The sequence below is a fragment of the Sorex araneus genome, chromosome 1, assembly GCF_027595985.1.
Source record: "Sorex araneus isolate mSorAra2 chromosome 1, mSorAra2.pri, whole genome shotgun sequence".
Lineage (NCBI taxonomy): Eukaryota > Metazoa > Chordata > Mammalia > Eulipotyphla > Soricidae > Sorex > Sorex araneus.
Genome location: NC_073302.1, coordinates 436,561,911 through 436,583,371, shown reverse-complemented (window position 1 = coordinate 436,583,371; position 21,461 = coordinate 436,561,911). Strand labels below are relative to the sequence as shown.

The following is a 21,461-nucleotide window of genomic DNA, read 5'->3' as shown; positions in this document are numbered from 1 at the left end:
TGATCTTTGTCTCAGCTTCTGTTATTCTACTGTTCAGGGCTCCTACTGAGTTTCTATTTTGATGTATATAACTTACCATGCTCTTCATTTCTGTCATTCCTGATTTTAGTTTCCTTCATTTCAACTCAAGCTTTCTTGTGCTTCGCTGACTACCTGTGCTATTGTTTCTCTGAGCTCATTGACCACCTTCACCCTGGTGTCACTAAAGACACGGAGAATTTACTGAGCTGATTGGTGTTATTTATACCTTTGGTGGTATATTTTTTCACGTGTCCAACTTGGGCTCCTGTGTGGTTCTTTTCAGTGTTCTTTCTGGGAGTGGTGACCCCTCCTGGAAGATGCTAAAATGGTAGAGCAGCAAGCAGGTCAGGAAGGAGCAGTGATGTGGGGCCTTAATGCGGTGTAAGTGTAAGTTAAGTCTGGTGTGGAGTAAGTGGTGTGGAGGCTTCTGGGACCTTCCGGGTATGGAGGGGCTCTGCCTCCTGTCCAGAATCGGCCCAGTGATGCCAGCTGGAGTCCAGCCTTGCCTGGGTTGGTGGGCCCGCAGCAGGCAGAAAGTTCTCATGGTTACTCTTCATGTATCCACATTTCCTCTCAGCCCCCTGCCCTCCAACAGCACCGTGAGAAGAAGTGCAAATAGCTTAGAGTCTGCAGTTCAATGAATCTGGGATCTGGTAATAAAAAGTCAGAAAGGCCATGGTGAATGTGTGCTCATAGCACTGATCTGTTCCTTGGAGGGCTGGAGAGCTAGTAAGATCGTTTGCCTTGATCCCAGCACTGCCTGGTTCTCTGGGTCCCACCAGGAGTGATCCACGAGCACAGGGCAAGGAGTAACCCTGATCATGTCCAGGTGTGGTTCAACCCCTCCCTCAAATAATAACAACAACAACAGAACAGTGATCTGTGGGCTTGCTGAGTGGTGCTCATGGGAACTGAACCTATGCTACTCTTGTTTTCTCTACGCTAACACATACGAGATGCTTTTCGCTCCTCTTTCGCCCACTAAGTGGAGTCTGCTCTCCCTTTACACATCCAGGACAAGCGAGGGAGATTCAAGGACCTCTTGGATCCCAAGTATTTAAGAACGACGCTGCAGATCTGGCTCATTTGGTAAGAATGGACTCCTTCTAAAATGAGTTTTCCTTCTTTTAAAATTTGTTTTTTATTAATTCTCCGTGAGGTACAGTAACAGAGATTCCATGTTTAAACTTCGATCATATGATCATTAAACACCCATCCCTTCACCAGTGCACTTTTTCCACCACCAAAATCCCCAGTATCCACCCCCCGACTCCGCACCTCCCCCTGTCTGTATGTCAATTTGCAAAATACTCTTTCTCTACTTTAGTTACCGTTGATATTTCGAGACCAGTCCTACCACCCCTCATATCTGCCGAAAATGCAGATATGAGACAATGTGTTTCATATTGCTTGTTATGGATATAATATAATGTCGTGCAGCTGCAAGAGCGGCCGTGCGCTCTAGGAATTCTAAGATTTTAATAATTAAGGTCTGAAGAAATCGCTGCAGCAAGTTGCTCAGGTCCGAGATTTGTTTGTGTGTCTTTGGGTTTGTGTGGGAGCTTAAATAGATGGTGGGCAGATATGGCGTTATCTCGGCATCCCATCGGGGTGGGGGGAAGGAGGAGGGACCACTCCTCTCCTGTCCCTCAAGACGGGATTTGCTGTAAGAGCGACTCGTACCTGGAGCTTCTCGCTGGCTTCTAGAAAATGGCGACAGCCTGAGCTCTTAGAGGGCAGGCGGAGGGACAAACACCTGCCTCCATCTGGAGCAGCCCATCGGAGAAGGCCTATCGCAAAGTCCCAGGCCATCTCTGCAGCAAGTTTCTTGGGTCTGAGATTCGTTTGTGCGTGTCTCTTTTTAATCTTACTAAAAGCCTTTCCCCTCAACAACCCCCTCCCCACCCCCCTCCGTGTTCTTGAGCCGTACCCAGAGGTACTCAGGGCTACACCTGGCAGTGCTCAGGGAAGCACCTGGTGCTAGGGATCAAACCTGGGACTCTCACATGCAAACCATGGGCATTAGCTCTGTTCGTCATCTCTGGGTTCTAAAACAAGCTTCAAATTAGCAATCATCTGGAGAAAGACCCTTAAACTCATCTGCTCTCCTTGCTACTGAGGAGAAACACAAGTCCCAGAAATATATTTTATCTGCTAACACCACCTCTGCCCTCCTCCCACCATGCAGCCATCCCTCCATCCGACTAACCAATCAACGATGCAAACAACCAAATGTACATTTTTTGTTTGTTTTGATTTTTGGACCACGCCCAGTGGTGCTCAGGGTTACTCCTGGCTCTGCACTCAAGGATCACTCCTGGTGGGCTCAGGGGACCAAACGGGGTGCTGAGGATCGAACCCAGTGAGTCATATGCAAGGCAAACACCCTACCCACTGTACTATCACTCTAGCCCAATACATGTTTTTTCATTTGTTTATTTGTTTGTTATGGGGCCACACCCGGTGATGCTCAGGGAATATTCCTGGCTCTGCACTCGGGAATTATTCCTGGCAGTTCTTGGGGTACCATATTGGATGCAGGTCAGCTGTGTGCAAGGCAAACACCCTACCTATTGAACTATCACTCTGGCCCCACATATATTTTTTTAAACATAAAAAAGTTTATAATCTCCCCATCTGTGTTGCTGGGGATCAGACTTAGCCTCTCCACAGGCAAGGCATGTGCTCTGCCACTGGGCCATGTCTCAGATCATTTATTTTCTTTTATGTTTTACTTTTTGTTGATGGGGGGGGTGCTTACTCAGAGGTATTCAGGGCTTTCTCCTGCCCCTGCACTCAGGAATCACTCCTAGTGGGGCTCAGGGGACCATATGCAGTGCAAGGCAAGCTCTTACCTGCTGAACTATTGCTCCAGGCTTATTATTTTTCATATTTTCATATGAGCTCTCCTTGTCCTTCTCGTCACCACATGACAGAATCTTATCTGGAAATCACCAACACTCAAATTCAAGTGAACTGACTTTGGCAGTCTTCACAGTTACAAGGTTGTTTATGATTTGGCTTCAGTTATATGTTTCAACACCCAGCCCTTCACCAGTGTAGTACACTTTCCACTACCAATGTCCCCAGTTTCCTTCATTGCCCCTGCCTCTGTGGCAGGTGATAGGTCGCTGGCCTCAGCCGATGGACAGAGACAAGTAAAAATGAAGGAAATATGGGGCTGGAAGCTATAGCACAGTGGGTAGGGCCTTGCACGTGGCAGACTCGGGTTTGATTCTTAGTATCCCATATAGTCCCCCGAGCACTGCCAGGAGTAATTCCTGAGTGCAGAGCCAGGAGTAACCCCTGTGAATCCCCGGGTGTGGCCAAAAAAAAAAAAAGAAGTAAAAATGAAGGAAATAGGAGTTTATTGGGGGTACCCCTGGATGGAATTCTACAAACCTTGGGTGAGGCTGGGGTAGAGCCAGCCCTGGAAGAGACAAAGGGAGCTTCTTAAGTTGTTTTGGGTGGGAAAAGGGGAGAACGGAACAAAGACCAGTGGAACCGGCGTGCTTGGTCTGGCCTGTTATTTGTAGGGGGTAGATATGAGGAAGCATGGAGCCTGGTGGCTTCCTGTCACCAGGTGGCCCTTAAGTCCTGGCGGACACTGGGAACAGGGTGGTGGTTGATTCTGGGAATGTCACTATTTTATCCGCCAGTAGCCATTAGTCCTGAGCAAGCCTTATAGCAGGCAAGCATGCACTCCCCTCTTCTCTCTCTCTCTCTCTCTCTCTCTCTCTCTCTCTCTCTCTCTCTCTCTCTCTCTCTCTCTCTCTCTCTCTCCTTTTGGACATTATAGCTTGCAATACAGATACTGAAAGGTTATATATATATCCCTTTACCTACTTTCAACACTCTTGTCAAGAGTGATCATTTCTAACTATTAGTCATACTGGTTCCTTCTCTATCCTAACTGCCTTTTGCATGCACACACACACACACACACACACACACACACACACACACACACACACACGACCAGCTTCCAACCATTCCTCCTGGCCCGTGTTTTTCCTAGACTTGGATATTAGTCTTGTACTATTTTTTTCTAAATCCCACAAATGAGTGCAATCATTCTATATCTGTCCCTCTCCTTCTGACTCATCTCACTCGGCATGATACTCTCCATGTCCATCCATTTATAAGCAAATTTTGTGACTTCATTTTTCCAAACAGCTGTGTAGCATACCATAGTTTCTTTATCCAGTTGTCTGTTCTCAGGCACTTGGGTTGTTTCCAGGTTCTGGCTATTGTGAATAATGCTGCAATGAACATAGAAGTGCAGATGGCATTTCGGCTGTATGTTTTAAGCCCCCAGGATAAATTCCCAGAAGTGGTTTTGCTAGGCAAAATGGAAGCCCAATTTCTAGTTTTTTGAGGAATGTCCATATTGTTCTCCAAAAAGGCTGAACCAGTCAACATTCCCACCAGCAATGAATGCGAGTCCCTTTCTCCCCGCCTCTGTGCCAGCACTTTTGGATGTGTGCCAGTCTCTGGGGTATGAGATGACATCTCATTGTTGCTTTGATTTGCATCTCCCTGATGATTAGTGATGGAGAGCATTTTTTCATGTGCTTTTTGTAGCCAAGATTTCTAAAAGAATACAAAACATGCTAATTACAATGAAAAGATGGACATAGTGGACTCAATTAAATGAAACTCTCGGTGCCATAAGGCAGGAAAATCTGAAAGAGAACCAGCCCCAGGAGAAGACATTTCATGTGCTTCACCCCAAAACATGTTATCCCTGAACACAGAGCCAGGAGTACCCCCTGGCAACTGTAGGTGTGATCCAAATCTCCCTCCCCTTCTCCCCCACAAAAAAAAAAGAAAAAAGAAAATAATATGTCTCAAATAAACTTCTGAAGACATATTCAACATTAAAGTCACCGGGGCAATGCCAAGTAAAAACAAACCAGTTTCCATCACAAATCCACACAAGGGCTAAGCTGGCAGCCTGACCGGGTCAGGCAGGCCATTGGAGGGGCGGCCTCTGGGACATGCTGCTGAGTACAGCACAAATCCATCCAAGTACTGTGGCGCGCAGGAAGGAGTTTCCGCTCCTGATTGTTGCACGTGGTAGTGTAGGACTCAGCACGTTTCTCCTTCACGCTATGAGTGCTCATAGCGTTCATTTATTTGTGTCAGCCCCAAACAACAAAGCCACAAGTGCATCAACAGCACCCGGGTTGTGAAACCTTAGCACTGGGCAATCCTCTCCAGTGATGAAAACGAGGAAGCCCAGGCCCTCTGCTCGGGGCCACACTTTGACAGTGAACTAATGCGCAAGGAAAGCCAGATACGGCTGTGACGTGAGCCCATTTATGTCAAGACAGACAGACGAGACTAAGTGAGAGCGTTCAAATATGTAGTGTTTGAATCCAGGAAAGGACTTGTCTGTCTTCGAAATATAACCATCGTGTATGTGCATGTGTGATTGTGTATGTGATTTTGTGTGTGTGTGTATGTGTGCATGTGTTTATATGTGTATGTGTGTCTGGGATCCAATTCAGGGCTCACACGTGCTGGGCATGTGTTCTGCAACTCAGCCACCTCCCGGCCTCACCCTCACTGCTAATAGGCTGGCAGGTCTCCTCTTGAGACTTTCAAATGCTTTCATACTCTTAACATTTGGAAATTAAATGGAAAAAGTTGAAATGACTTTAATAACCAGGAAATGCCACATTTTTTTTTCTTTGCTTTTGGTGTTTTGCCATGAAAGTTCTGAATTGTCCACGCAAGCAGAGTGTGTCCATGGTGAACTCTGAGTGGCTCAGGTCTGAGATTGACACTGCGCTGAGGTGCTTTAAACAAGTCCCGATTCCAATTCCACCCCACCTCTGGATGCTTATTTTGAGCCTTGGATGCTCGGATTAATTATCTTCCTTCCTGTTTTTTTTTCTTTGGTGGGGGGGAAGGGCGGCGGGTGAGTGAGAGAAGCTTGGGCCACAGCAGCACTCAGGGCTTACTCCTGGCTCTCAGCTCAGGGGGTCCCTCCTGGAAGTGCTTGGGGGATCATACATAGTGTCTGGGACTGGATCTAGCGTCAGGAATTGGACCTGGGTTGACTGTGTGCAAGGCAAGTGCCTCAGAGAACCTTAGCCGGTTCCAAACTCCCCCTGCACCCCCGTCATAAACAACATCACTTAAATCTCAACCACACCAGCCCCAGGAGCCCTGACTGTTGTCACATGTCTTTCCTAGTTGGTTTTTACAGCTATTTCTGTGAAAATAAGAGGCAGCTGAAAGCTTCTGGTGGGTTGATCAAGGCTTTTCGTGCCTTTGACATGTGAAACTTTCTGTGTGCTGCCTTTATCTTTCAACATAAATAGCTACTAAAGAACCCAGATGAGAGAAAACACACAACTAGAGGCCCCGTCTGTGGCTCCACATGACCAACAGAAGTCGCTTTGGGAGGCAGAACTCTAAGGGGCCCCCAGGATGCCCCCTCAGTCAGGGTAATTTCACAAATGCTGATTGAGGAGCCTGTGTCATTGCAATAAAAAATGCAATTACCATATGTCACGGAATAATTGCCAAACCGGTTATATCCCTCCAGAAGTACTGGCACAATTAAAAAAAAATTGTAGCCACATTCAGTGATGCTTAATGCTTCCTCTTGGATCTGTGCTCAGGGATCACTTCTGGCAGTGCTTGAGTTACCATTTGGGTATAAGGGATCAAACCAGGGCTGGCCGCCTATAAGGCAAATGCCTAAGCCCTTGTACTGTCCCCCTAGTGTAAGTCACACATTAAAACAAAAACAACAAAAACAAACAAAAACACCTGGGGCTGGAGTGATAGTACAGCAAGGAGGGTGTTTGCCTTGCATGCTGCCAACCCAGGTTCGATTCCCAGCATCCCATATGACCCCCCTAGCACCGTCAGGAGTCATTCCTGAGTGCAGATCCAGGAGTAGCCCCTGAGCATCGCTGGGTGTGACCGAAAAAAATCCAAAAAAAAAAAAAACAAAACCCAAAACCTTTCATATGAGAGAGAGAGAGAGAGAGAGAGAGAGAGAGAGAGAGAGAGAGAGAGAGAGAGAGAGAGAGAGAGAGAGAGAGAGAGAGAGAGAGAGAGAGAGAGAGAGAGAGAGAGAGAGAACTAAAAAGGAATACCCTCTGTGGAGATTATGGATGAAATAAGGCAAGCCTTAGTCTTAGCAGAATGAGTGCAGCCTGCGTTGGGCAGATGGGCCCAATCTAATCACGGAGGCCTCCCAAGCGGAGACTTTTCTTCTCCTGGAGCCCGAAGCTTGGGAGGTCAGCGCGGTGCTGGGAGGGGGTCTCTGTGTGAGGCTCACCTGTGGGGGCTTTGAAGCCCAGAGGGAGGGAAGCTGCGGAAAGCTGCCAACGCCAGCCTGGAGCTGAAGTGCGCCCGGGGTCCCGTTTGCTGGAGGAGGCTCTGGCTGCTCACCCCCAGGGCCAGCCCCCCGGAGCTAACCGGCAGGACACCCTTGGCCCACTTCAGGGGCAAAAGGCAGCCACAAGGGTCCCACTTCTCCACTGCCCGTCCCCACGCCCCCCCAACTCCCGGGGTCCTCCACCCTCTGGGCGCCCGGCTGCTGTTGTACATCCCCCAGACTCCCCCCGCCCCCTGCCTCTCTCTCTGTGCCCACCCCCGCTCCCCCCTCCCGAGCCGGGGACAGCTTTGCCCAGCGCCCTCTCCTCTTGCTCGCAGGCTGGGCATCTCCTTCGCCTACTATGGGGTCATCCTGGCCAGCGCCGAGCTGCTGGAGCGGGACCTGGTGTGCGGCTCCCGGACCGAATCCGAGTCGGAGCCGGTGGTGACGGTGGGGGACTCGGAGGAGACGCAGGGCCCCTGCTACTGCCACATGTTCGCCCCCTCCGACTACAGGACCATGATCATCAGCACCCTGGGCGAGATCGCGCGTAATGTCTCTGCTGGGGGGCTGGGCGCGGAGGCGGAGGGATGGGGGGGGGGCGGTCGAGGCAGCCCTGTTTGAGTCCTATCCCCCCTCCACGGTGCGGGAGGACCCCCAGTGGGTGCACGGGACTAGGGGGCTTCCCTTGCTCTTCACGTGCCTTCTGAGCTGCCTTTCGGGGGTCCTGGGATGGGGCGTCTGGATTTCAGCTGGCCCCGGTAGCGGCATCGCAGCCTCTGCTCAGCGGCCAACTGGTCTTTCCTGGGGTTTGGTCTTTCCTGGGGTTTGTGGCCCCCAGTTAACGTGGGAAATAGGAGGGTCTCCAGAGGCAGCGCACGGCTGCTGTTTGGGACACTGTTAGCAGTGTGCTACTACTAGTCGCTTATTACTGGCCGGTTTGTTCCTCTAACTGTGCCCACTTCGCACAGTAAATAATCACACACATTAATAGCTAATAGCTCGGTAGTATCTTAGGTTTGTTTATGGGGGTGGGAGGGGAGTGCTCAGGGGGTCCAGAGGCCATGCCCAGAGATTCTGAGCAACTAGGCTGGCTGTTCAATTAAGGATGCAGGGTGTGGCCAGATCCTGAAGTAGGAGGGAGCCCCAAGCAGAGCTACACTCGTGGCATTAGGAATGAGCCAGGCGTGGGTGCATGCCGGGCAGGTGCCTTAACGCGTGCTGTTGCCCTGCCTGTTAGCCGCAGCTTTCTGGCACCCACGGGGGGCTTGGGGAAGTAGGTGCTACTTTTCTTCTTTCTCTTCTTTTGGGCATTATGGTTTGCAATCCAGATACTGAGAGGCCGTCATGTTGGGTCCTTTACCCACTTTCAGCACACATCTCCCATCCAGAAGGTCCCTTCCAACTGTCTTTGTCATAAAGGTCCCTTCTCTGTCCTAGCTGCCCTTGTCTCCCCGCCCTGAAGGCAGGCTTCCAACCATGGACCAGTCCTCCTGGCTCTTGTTTCTACTGTCCTTGGGTCTTAGTCTCTTACTACTTTTTTTTTAATCCACACATGAATGCAGTCATTCTACATCTGTCCCTCTCCTTCTGACTCATTTCACTCAGCATGATACTCTCCGTGACCATTCATTTAGGATTTTCATGACTTCACTTTTTTTCCAACAACTGCATAGTATTCCATTGTGTAGCTGTACCAAAGTTTCTTTAACCAGTCGTCTGTTCTCGGGCACTCGGGTAGTTTCCAGATTCTGGCTATTGTGAACAGTGCTGCAACGCACATACAGGTGCAGATGTCATTTTTGCTGTGTGTGTTTGCACCAGCGGGATATTCCCAGAAGTGGTACTGCTGTACCTTTTGCTTCCTAGGTCTTGAAACTCTTTGTCATTTGTTTTCTAGTGAACCCCTTAAATATCCTGGGCATTAACTTCCTGGGGAGACGGCTGAGCCTTTCCATCACCATGGGGTGCACAGCCCTGTTCTTCCTCCTCCTCAATATTTGTACTTCCAGGTATTTCGCATTGTTCTTGGTTGGGGAGGGAGGGTCGGGCAGATGCAGCAACGCCCGGGGGCTCTTCCTGCCTCTGGGTTCAGGGGCCACTCCTGGCACTGCCGGAGATCCAGCCTGTGTCAGCCACTTGCAAGACAAGCGCCTCCCCCAGGTACTATCTCTCTGGCTCCCTTCATGGGGCTTCCAAATAATCCCATTTTGTGCGGTAGTTTTCGTTTTTTTTTTTTTTTTTTTTTTTTTGCTTTTTGGGTCACACCCAGCAATGCACAGGGGTTATCCTGGCTTTGCACTCAGGAGTTACTCCTGGCAGTGCTCGGGGGACCATATGGGATGCTGGGATTCGAACCCGGGTTGGCTGTGTGCAAGTCAAACGCCCTACCCGCTGTGCTATCGCTCCAGCCCCTGTGCGGTGGTTTTCAAGTAGGGTCTCCTGATCCAAGCTGGGGGCAGGGGTTGGACGCACGGGCAAGTCCATTTCCCTGGAAAAGGGCAGAACTCACTGTTTATCCGAATCTCCCTCGGCCCACCCCTCTTGTCCGCTCTCACTCGGTAGGCTCCCCTCAGCTACCACAGGGTGGGGGTGCCAGTGTGGGGTCCTCATTCCACCTAACAAGGTCATTGAGCCCGTGTGTCAAGCTTGCTTCGCAACCAGGACCCTAGTTTCCCAAGTCATCTAGAAGAGACCATTGTCCCGGTGGTGGAGTGGCTTAGCGAAATATCTGTGAGATAGAAATTTTGTTTTGGGGGGTCATACCCGGCAATGTTCAGGAGTTATTCCTGGCTCTGTGCTCAGAAATTATTCCTGGCAGAGCCCAAGGGACTATATGGGATGCTGGGGATCAACCCAGATCAGCAGTGCGCAAGGCCAATACCCTACCTGCTGAGCTATCTTTTTGGCCCCCAAACGCATGTTGCTCTTACTTAACTCAGAGACCTACTGTGGTTTCTGTCAGATGCTCTATTCTGCCTGGAAGGGAGGGGGCAGGTGGCAGTATGTGGACTGTGGGCTGGAATGGCACCTTGGGCATGCCTGGGAAGGGCTGCAGGCCTGAGTGAAGTCCTTGGGGATGGACTTCAGCGTCACCTGGGAGCCTCCCCCGTGCCCTTTCTCAGCGGGCGCCCCCACCCTACGTCACCTTTGCTTACTTCCTTCTCCCCCTCGGTCCCCAGTGCTGGCCTCATCGGCTTCCTCTTCATGCTGCGGGCACTGGTGGCCGCCAACTTCAACACCATCTACATCTACACTGCGGAGGTGAGTGGCTGGTCCTGAAGCTACTCCAGGAACCCTCTGGTCTATTCTCAGAGGAACAACTCCCAGGCTTGACACAGTTTCAATGGGGAAATCCTTCCATTAGAAGACAGTCAGGGGGCTGGAGGGATAGTACAGTGGGCAGGGCACTTGTCTTGCATGTGGCTGACCCGGGTTCAATCCCCGGCATCCATATGATTGGGGTTCAGTCCCTGAGCTCTGCTCTGAGGGATCCCTGAGTGTGGAGTCAGTAGAAAGTCTTGAGCACTGCCGGGCTTGGGCACCAACAATAACAACAGTTTTGCCCACAATTTTATTTATTAAGCAACATTTGCTTCACTTCTGCAGCTTTTGTAAGAATCCTGAATCTCAGGCCAGAGAGTTAGTTCAGCGGTTGAGGCTTTGTATGCAGCCAATTCTGATTTGATCCCCAGCACTGCATGTGGTCCCCTGAGCATCACCAGGAGTGATCCTTGAACACAACTAGGTGTGGACCCCAGGTCCAACCCCATCCCCCCTAAAAAGAAATAAAAAACTGAATTCTGAGTCAGTAAATTTTAGACTGAGATTTTACTATAAATGTAAGAGGGAAAGAGTGAGAGTTGAGTCTGCCTTAAGATTTGGCGATAAGAATGGTGACTGGGGTAGTCGCTCCCTGCTCTGGATCAGTTCTTGTCCCTGTACCCGAGGTTTCAGGGGTTCATTATTAGCGGGTGTGTTGTCTTCTCAGCAGAAACACCTGCGAATATATATGTGTATAATTTTTTTGCTTTTTGAGTCACACCTGGTGATGCACAGGGGTTACTCCTGGCTCACGTACTCAAGAATTACTTCTGGCAGTGCTTGGGGGACCATATGAGATGCTGGGAATCAAACCCATGTTGGCTGTGTGCAAGGCAAACACCCTACCCACAGTGCCATCGTTCCAGTCACACACCTGCAAATATTTCTAACCCTCAATGGAAATGGTCTAATTCCAGAGTTCAGCTTCTCAGATTCTCTCTGGAACATTTGATTAAATACTTATTTGGAGACTGGGGATGTGGCTCAGGGCTAGAGCGCATCTTGCATGTGGGAGGCCCTGGGTTTCAACCCCTAGTACTGTGGGAAAACAACAACAACCCCCCAAACCACACACACAAATCCCCAAGAAAGAACACCTTCCCCCGCCTTCCCGCCCAGTTTGGTATTTGCTCACTTAAAGGGTAGTGTCTGCAGTTTTTCTTCCTGCAGTGCCAGGGCTCTGGCCCAGTGCTCTCACTCCTGAGCCACCCCCTTCCCTAAGTATCTTACTGATAACACAACACAATGCAAGCTTTGTGCCGAGAAAAATGCATCTCCTGTGTCCTGTACAGGGTATTTGGTATCTAACGCATATTCATTCCGAAGCCTGAAGGGGTGGGCGGGGGGAGGGCAGAGCAGAGCCCTCGCAGCTAACCTGTCCTTCTGCAGGTGTACCCCACGACAATGCGTGCCCTGGGGATGGGGACCAGCGGCTCCCTGTGCCGCATCGGTGCGATGGTGGCGCCATTTATATCCCAGGTACGGCCCGGAACTCTTGAAGGGATGGAGGGCTCGGGGGTGGGGGAGAGGGACCCGCCTCTTTAGGGTAAGAGAACTGTGGGTTCCTGCTCCCTTCACGAGTTTCCTCGAGTTGCCCTTTCCCCCTTTTTTTGGGGGGGGGCAAATGGTGAGGTGAAAGCTCCCAGTCCATCGTGGCGTGGATGTGTGGCACACGAGGCCAGAGGATGCTGGGTATAGTTGGGGGAGGACACAAGGGGCGTGGGTAATGCCAGGACATGGCACCACTGCGAACATGAGGGGGGTGAGGCTAGAGCCAGGGTGGACGGCCAGGGCCTAGCCTGGGGAGACTCGGGAAGGCAGAGGCCGATAGGGTGACTCCGGCCAAGGGCCCTCACCCTGCCCCTTCATCATCTTTCGGCATCTGGAAGCAAAATCCATCCAAGCTGGCTGGGCCAGAAGGCAGAAAGCCCCGGGGGAGGAGAGCAGGTTTTCAGAGGAAGGGTTGGTGAGGGCTGAGCAGGACATTTTCCAATTTGGTCTTTCAAACACTGGTTTTGGAGGCTGGAGAGATGATGCTGGGTCCTGCCTTGCCTCGGATGCAGCTGACCCTGGTTCGATCCCTGGTACGGCCTGGAAGAATCCCTGAGTACAGCTGGGTGTGGCCCCCAAACCCAAACCCAAACCCAAACCAACCCAGTTGACTTAGGTGGAAAGTCATTTTTTTTTGAAAATTAGTTAGAAAGTCAATTGACTTGACAAGTGAGGTGTACTGCCTAATTGATATTTTTTTTTGTAGCTTAGAGGCGTTTTATTATAAAAATTTGGTACTTATACATAAACGAGTAAGACAGAACTTAAAATTCAAGTTCACTTCATTTTTCAGCTTGACCTTCTAGTCAATCTTTAGCTTCGTTTATTTGGGCTGCTATACAGGGAGGTCCTTCTTCAGGTGATTTAAAAGCGTAATTCGTCGATGAGCGTCTCTTATTTTTCCTTTGCTGACAGTAGGACTGACGCCGAGTATTAATGCAGCTTCCCGTTTTGTCATTTTGGTTTCAAATCCACCTCTGTCATAGCGCCCACGGAAAGCCTGCACATCCTGCCCCAGCGATGGCTAGTCCAGCCGCTACCACTGTGCTGGCCATAGCTCGGCTCCCGTGCTCGGCCGACTGCACGGCCAACTGCCAGGCAGCCTCCAACCTAATTGATTTTCTACAGGAAATTGCACTCCAGATTCTGACCCAGAAACCCCCGACTGCTGCTGTCACCAGGATCAGCATTTTGAGGTCTCATGCAGACAGCTCTAGGATTTCCTAAGTGGCAAGTCGGGGTGTCCCAAAATATTTATCGGATAATCCATCTTCACTCCTGGCTTAAAAATGTTCATTTGCAGGCCAGAGCGAGAGCACTGTGGGGAGGGCACTTACCTTGCATGCAGTCAGCTTGGATTGAGTCTCTGGTATCCCACCTAGTCTCCTGAGCACCACCAGGAGACTGAGGGCAGAGTCAGGAATAACCCCTGAGCATTGCTGGGTGTGGTCCCCAAGCAAGCAAACACAATTGTTTATTTGCTTCTTACAATGATGTGGCTCTGTTTCTCACCTCACTACTTGTTAGCTCACAGATCTATCTGGTTTGGTCTCTGTTCTCATTAGTCTGACAAGACTAGGGGACATTTTCAAATCCCTGCTGTAGGCTGCACTTCATCCATCTTCTTAGAATACTTTAGAACCATCTGGTTACACTGTGGCTCTCTCGTTAGTCCAAATCTAAGTAAGACTTGGTGAGTTCATGGAATAGATCAGGAAAAGCAGGCCCCCCACCCCACCTTTAGAGCTGTCTTCCTAGCTAAGAACAAGACTTGCTTTCCATTCACCTACGTTCCTTTCAGGCCCTTTGTTGGAATTTTGTTTTCTTTTTATAGATTCTTAGGTATTCCATGACTTCTTTTCTTCACTTTTGTCATTGTGAATAGATTTATCGTCTTTCATCAGAGAGTCTAACATCTTAACCCCTGGTGTCTAGGTAGAAAAGCTGGCAAGCACCTCTGCCCACTGATTTTCACAGTCAGTGTAAGGATCTCACTATAGTTTCTCATTTGAATCTCTTGAGTTTTTAGGCCTGTGATTATATGTGGCCTGTGGTTACAACCTGGGCATCTAGGGCCCAGGCCAGGACTGCCTGTTTCCTCCCAACTGAACGACCTCGTTCCTTCCCCAGTCCTGCTCCAGCCTAGCTAAAATCACCTCTGTGATTCCTGGGAGGGTCTCTCAAGCCCATCTCACCTGGCGTCTTACACGTAGGATGGGTTCTGGTGCCTTTGGGCACTTGCTACACCCCGTTTCCTCATGGCCCACATATGAGAGATCATTCTGTGCTTGTGCCTCTCCTTCAGACCAACTCACTCTTGTGGCATCTTTTGTCTTTTTGGGTCACACCCAGTGATGCTCAGGGGTTACTCCTGGCAGTGCTCAGGGATGCCAGGGCTCAAACCCGGGTCGGTTGTTTCAAGGCAAATATCCTACCCACTGTACTATTGCTCCGGCCCTCTTGTGGCATCTTTAGATTACCCTGCGCATTACTATTCCAATAAATGCCTATTTGTCACCCAATTTAAAATATTTCTTCCCCTTTCCATGCCTGAGGCTTTGTTCAATTGGGCATAGCAAAAAGAAAAAAATTATTTTTTTCTTCCGAAGTCCCAGGAAGATAGAGATGGCTAAGTGCAGATTTCTTTTTTAGATTCCAAACACCTATTCCAGTGTCTGGTATGTAATGGGCATTCAAAACATCTTGGGCTGGTTCTTTTGGTGTACAGAAAATGAATCCACTTAATATTAATTTTATGTCAAACTATTTTTCTGAAATGTGGATCAGCTGGGAAAAGCAGACGCCAACATGGAATTATATGTGCATGAGACTTCTTGGAAGGGTGACAGCTGCTTTGCCTCTTTTATCTTGTTCTTGGAGAACTGGAAGAATTGATCTGTGACAAGGAACTCATAATTCTGAGGATGGGCTTCTTGGATCACTATGTCTTTCCTGGTTGTTTCTCTAATTTTATATCATTGAGTAAATATCAGAAAATGTCTGAGTATGTGTGGTTGTCTTAGGGATGGACTGGGAATCAGGAACCATTTTTTTCTTTTTGGGTCACACCCGGCGGAATCACTCCTGGCAGTGCTTGGGGGACCACAGGAGATGTTGGGAATCGAACCCAGGTTGGCCATGTGCAAGACAAATGCCCTACCCGCTGTGCTATGGCTTCAGCCCCAAAGGAACCAATTTTTATTGAATATCTATATTCAAGCTTATTTACTGTGTGGGGAGGCAGCAACTCTTGTATCATGATGGGTTGGACTGTATCTGACACGGAACTCCGGACAGTCCCTTGGGGTTTACTCAGAGCTCACCTGTGAGGTGGGTCTTCCTTTGAAGTTTTCAAAGCTTCTCTCCAAATTGCAATATTCTGTAACTATAGAGAGCTTTGCTATTAGCTAGTACTAAAGTGAGAAAATCCAGGCCAAAGGTTTTATTTTTATATGTACAACACACTTATTTGTGTGTATAATATATGCAGGCAGAAATTCTTCTGGGTTGGAGCGATAGTATAGCAGGTAGAGCATTGGCCTTGTGTGCAGCTGACCTGGTTCAATCCATAGCATCCCATAGGATCCCTGGAGCCTGATTCCCGAGCACAGGGCTGGGAGTCTGAGCACTGCTGGGTATGGCCCAAAATAACAATTTTTTTTCTATAAATGGATGAGCAAAGCTTTTGTTGTGTTATATAAAATGTTGTGAGAAAGCTCTTTCGGGACTCCAAGATTATATTTGTTTCAGATGTTTTACCCTGGTTCATCCTTTTAGAACCGAGGGGAGAAGCAACATCTCCTCACTCACCTGGAGCCACGTTTGCTCTGCAGCCGTCAGGGGTGGGGAGCAGGTCTGTGCTGACATCCCAGTGTCGGGTCTAGTCCGTGGAGCCATTTACAAAAGGCCAACACCACGCTGGCCCACAGAGGGAGGGAGGCGTCAGGTCAGGACAGGCAACCTGCAGACTGGTGACCTCCCCACTGTACAGGTGGGCCTGAAGTCCCCAGGACACTAACCGAGGCACTCCCTGCCCGCAGGTCCTCATGAGTGCATCCATCCTGGGGGCCCTGTGTCTTTTCTCATCAGTCTGTGTTGTATGCGCCATTTCTGCATTTACGCTGCCCATCGAGACTAAAGGACGGGCCCTACAGGTAAGAGCACCCGTATTTACACGCAGCCCCCAACACGCGGTGTACGCATATCCTGTGAAGACATTATGACACCCAGTGTGAGCTGACAGTGTTTAGTGGGTTTTCCCGCAGGGGTCTTGGGGTAGCACTCAAATAGAAAGCAAGCAACTATTAAGTCAAATCTCGGGTTTCTCTTGAGTTGTAGTGAAGTTAGAGGGAGCACAGAGGCCACGATGCCTTGCATGCTGCTCACCCTGGTTTTACCCTGGCCCTTGCTCTGGTCTCCTGAGCACTCCTGGGTGTCACCTGACCCTCCCACCTCCAAATCAATAGCAAAAATTGTAGTGACAACAGGGACCAGGTGAAGGAGAGCTGTTAAGGCCGGGGCACCCCAGGTCTCTGTCCACGAGTCAGCACTGTGGCAGGAGCAGTGGCTGGAGGAGCTGAAGCACCTATTTGTGCTGCCTAAGTTTTACTGGTATTACCTTGGCACTGCCAGCTCCATTTCATGATCACTCATGTGATGTACCAAGTATAAGGTGTGCTCCCAGGGCAAAGGAGAAGAGTGTGCATCTTATGTTTGGGTCTCCGGGTACCGGTTTGCCCGTAGGAAACGCAGCTTGCTGGAGGCCACCAGGGGTGCATGCAGGGGGTGGGAGAGAGCTGGTGGGGTTTGATCTGAGTCGCTGTTCCGGTGACTGAATGTGATCTGCCCTCCTCCCCACGTCCCATTCTGGGTAAACCTTAGACATGTTTGAATTTATGAATTCAGGCTCTGTCGTCTGAGGAAAAGCAAGGAACACAGTTAAGGGAAAGCTGTACACTGAGTCTGTTTTCGAGGATTGAACAATGTGTTATTCCATTTCCCCCTTGCTGGTTTGTTTTTGAGTCACAGATCATATAACCTGCCAAGTAATTATGGATTGAGGTACTTATTTGGTAAGATTTACTGTAAAGGCAGAGAACGAGATGACCCATGATTTCTCTCAAAGGATTATCACATCCTTCACAAAATGGGGAAACTGAGGCAAAGGAAAGCTGAGTAACTTGTAACAAAAGAAAAGTGCTAATAAGTAGTGGGACTAGAATTTTAAAGGGGTTGCAAAATCAAGCGATGCTTGAAAATCTTATACATTGGTCCCCCATCCCCAGAGCTCCATGGATTCCCAGTAAGATTCTCAGCCATGCAAGGGCAATTCTCTCTTCTCTGGGCTGGGACTTGGTTCCAGCACCAACGAAACCATTTTGTGTATCCATTTAGAAGTTTATTTCCTTACCACTTAGGCGCCAGTTCACATAAATACAACCGAATGAGCTCTGAATGGCGCTACTCTCAATGATTCAATATTGGGGCAAATCTAAAAGTAGTTCAGCATTGTGATTACTTAACATAAAGTTCATGGCTGATAAAGCAGACTTTGAGAAATGTCTGAAAGGACCGTGGTGGACAATGGTGTATTAGCTTCCATTCCTGATGCTTAAAACATTAAGGCAAAAACTGTCACTTCCGGAGATTACATCTCAAAAATTAGACTGGATGAACCGACCTCATCAATAATTAATAGTAATTCAACTCCAGGATATACTTTTTAAGACTTGTAAATAAAAAAATTAAATTGACAAGGATACTTACAAATTTCTAAATGTATTGTTAGAATAACAGAATTATGGGGTTATTATTGCATTTTAAGACATAGAATTACTAGGATGTTTATTTAAGAAGTTGTATTACTAGTTTCTATTGCTAGTGTGAAATTTTTTATTAAATGATCTACTTACTCACAACTATTGATCTAAGGTTTATTGATCTATTAAAATTACTTTTTTCCCCAGCAAATTAAATGAAGATCAGCAAACCTGTCTACCAGATCTGTGGCACATTTTAAGAACCAGGTTTTATTTGTGTATGCTACTGGTAATTAAGAAACAAATTATATATTTAAAATAACCAAAACCAACCTGGGAATGAGGTGGTTAATTGCACAGTGATCTCCTTCCTGTGAGATACAGAAACAAGAATTAAGATAGAAAAGGTCTATCTATGGAAGAAGGGAATGGGACCTTCTCTTTATTTCTGGTGGGGACATGTCTCATAGGGGCCGTGATAGGGATGCAACCTGGGGCTCCCACATGGAAAGCATGTTAAATTTGTATGAATAATAAATCTCAGATAAAATGAGATTTTCAAGGATATGCACACTTTAGTGCCTATGATTTGTAACAAAAAATTGTCACCAAAAAAGTGATAAATCTCATACAAAATGATATGCTTCAACAGGTATGCAGACTAGAATCCTTAGAAGTTCTAACAAAAACTGGGCTGAAATTTGTGCTAAGAAGGTGGGGTGGTATTAACAAGTCTTTCAAAACAAACAGAGTAATAAATTTCACAATTAAAATCAGTGTATTAAAATTGTGACCTCTATGGAAATTGCTTGTGCATATGAAAACACACTGCTTAACTGAGTATGACGTTTGTATCTGAGCACCAAACGCTGGGAATAAATGAATACTTCCCCCCATTACTACTAGCTAACTGACTTTATGGAGAACTGATTTCCAGGTTATCATTTATGTGCCCTCTGCTGGGCACGAATACCAACCTAGTGCATGCCCCACTCCACTAGATCGTAAAGTTTCTACATCTAAAAGTGGGGATCCCAAGTTGGGTTGCCCAGCCCTACCACCCATATTGTAGAGCACCCAGACAGGGCACCATCCTGCATGAGTAAACTTGCACAAGGCGTGAGGCGTTAGGGCCCTCCCTCAATAGGGTCAAACCATTCCTACCTGAACCACGGGCACCATGGCTTCGGCGGGAAGGTGATGAGGACAGGCTCGAATGACCAGTCTACGGGCTGACAACTCCGGGGAACTCTCAGATGGGGACGGGCTGAATCCCCTCTCACGCAGGAAACCCAACAGCCCCTGCCCACACTTGCCCTTGCGTGGGTAGAGAAACGGCTCAGCACCGTGTCTCCACAAAGAACGTGATACTGCTGGATCTCCAAGACAGACTGCTTGCTCCTGGCTGAGAACTCGGGGGCCCTGTCGGAATGGAGGCCACAGACTCCCCTTTCTGCAGGCTGCATGCACACGCAATAACTACCTAGAAACGGCCCAGCCCCACGGATGAAACTCATCATGCCAAGCTACCCAACAGCTCCAGATCTATAGATCTTGTACCATATGACAACTCAAAATTTCAGTCAGCCTAGGAGGATCACAGCAAATCTGATGGGAAAGTTGCCCGGAAGACCACTGAGCTCAACGAGCCTACACAATGACTCAGAAGGCTCAACTAGCACCAGCCGGCACAGTAGATCCTCAGTGACTTCAGAAATGCCAACTGAGAGATCACAACTATTGATCTAAGGTTTAACAATTCCATCTGCCTTTGTGTTGTAGCAATATGAACTAAAGCTGTTTGTGCCTGCCAGGGAGCCAGCTGGGGTGGTGGGTGGGAAACCTGGGGGCATTGATGAAGATCACACTAGGGGTGGGACTGGTTTTGGAACAGTTAAGACTGGAAATGTTATTATGGACAACTTTAGTAAAACACGGTGTAGTAATAACAATTTTTAAAATAATGGGCTCTAAAGCTGACTGCCAAGAAGCTGTGGGATGACACCACCACAGAAGCACTGGGGCTCACTGTTCCTCTTTAAGAATGTGAGGGCTGTGGGTAAGTATGTCACTCCCTTGATGAAGCGCTAAGATCCAAACAAACTTTGTATTTGAGAAGCGTTCTCAGAATTCCAAGACAATGACACTGGTAGTTCACGAGGGGTGGCAGCTGTTAGACTTGTGAAAGCATCGATTCATTTCACACTGTAAACTGCAGGGAGATGCAGGGAAAAATTCAGATTGTTTAACCAATGCCATCGAAGTAGTAAGCTGGATAAGAGTTATCAGGGGGACGGAGGAGGTGCAGCCACAACACCTTCTCCAGATGGAGTCCTGGCGACACTGAGCAGCAACTAACACGGCTCCAGCTTGCGGGACTGGGACACATCTGAGCCGCGCGGCCATTTCTAAAAACCGAAAACATGCGATCTTTTAATGGAAAACCAATTATCAAATGCTTCCTTAGTAGGGCTGTCTTTCTTTGGGGGAAACTCCAACAATAGTGAGTTTTGTGTTGCAATATGGAACGTAATCAAGGTAAAGAGAAAATGAAGTGAAATTCTTCAGTTATACAGTTGGGGATGGGGGGGCGGGGGCGGTGGGTATACTGGGGATTTTGGTGGTAGAATATGGGCACTGGTGAAGGGATGGTGTTTGAATATTGTATAACTGAGACATAAACCTGAAAACTTTGTAACTTTGCACATGGTGATTAAATAAAAATTAAAAAGAAAAAGAGTTATCAGGGCATCTGGCACTACAAAGAACTTGAGAGAATGGCCACCTCTATTTCTAATGGGTATCTCCAAGGCCAATGCTATGGAACTGGAGGGCATTCAACTGGCAAACCAGAGCACCCACCACATCAATTTATCAGTTCTGTGCTGGGATAAGATGACCATAGAAAAATTGTAGATCATCCAAGAGTTAAGTCACCCAGAATCTTAAAACTGCTGTGCAAAACGATATACCAAACCCCTCTCCCCTAATTCTAACCCAGGAGCACATTCATTTTCAACATTAATTTAGCTCTAAATGAGACAAGGCCTAAGAGAAAAAAGGAACCTTCAGTTTTCAATAACAAATGGTTCTCCTTCCAGCATACCTTTATTTTTTTTTTTTTGGGGGGGAGGGATTGTCAAATAAGACAATCTGAATTTGTCTTATTTCCCTGCATCTCCCTGCAGTTAATCAGTTAATGCTGCGAAATTAATTGATGTTTTCACTCCTGGCAGTGTTTTGGGGGTGGGGGGAAGAAGGGGCGCAGTGTTGTTGAGGATCAAACCCAGATTACCTGCATGCGTGCAAAGCATGTGTTCAGTCACTAAGCTCTCAGCCCGCGCCCCCCCGCCCCCCGCCTGTCCCCGCAATCCCTTCTTTTCTAAGAACTGTAACCGTAGCCCTGAAAGCCACAGGTATATGCAGGAAAAAAGAAAGACCTCTATAAAGCCATTATGCACAAT

General features: G+C 48.3%; 1 protein-coding gene and 1 pseudogene across 1 annotated transcript; one reads left to right on the top strand and one right to left on the bottom strand.

Moving 5' to 3' along the window:
• Nucleotides 1–346: 346 nt before the first annotated feature.
• On the top strand, nt 347–19,956 carry LOC129402511 (putative transporter SVOPL). The gene is made up of 8 exons (XM_055129390.1): nt 347–365; nt 1,008–1,110; nt 7,702–7,913; nt 9,264–9,375; nt 10,546–10,627; nt 12,077–12,166; nt 16,279–16,392; nt 19,780–19,956. The coding sequence occupies exons 1-8, from the start codon at nt 347–349 to the stop codon at nt 19,954–19,956; spliced, it is 909 nt and encodes a 302-aa protein (XP_054985365.1).
• On the bottom strand, nt 13,021–13,293 carry LOC129400806 (mitochondrial import inner membrane translocase subunit TIM14-like; annotated as a pseudogene).
• Nucleotides 19,957–21,461: the final 1,505 nt, after the last annotated feature.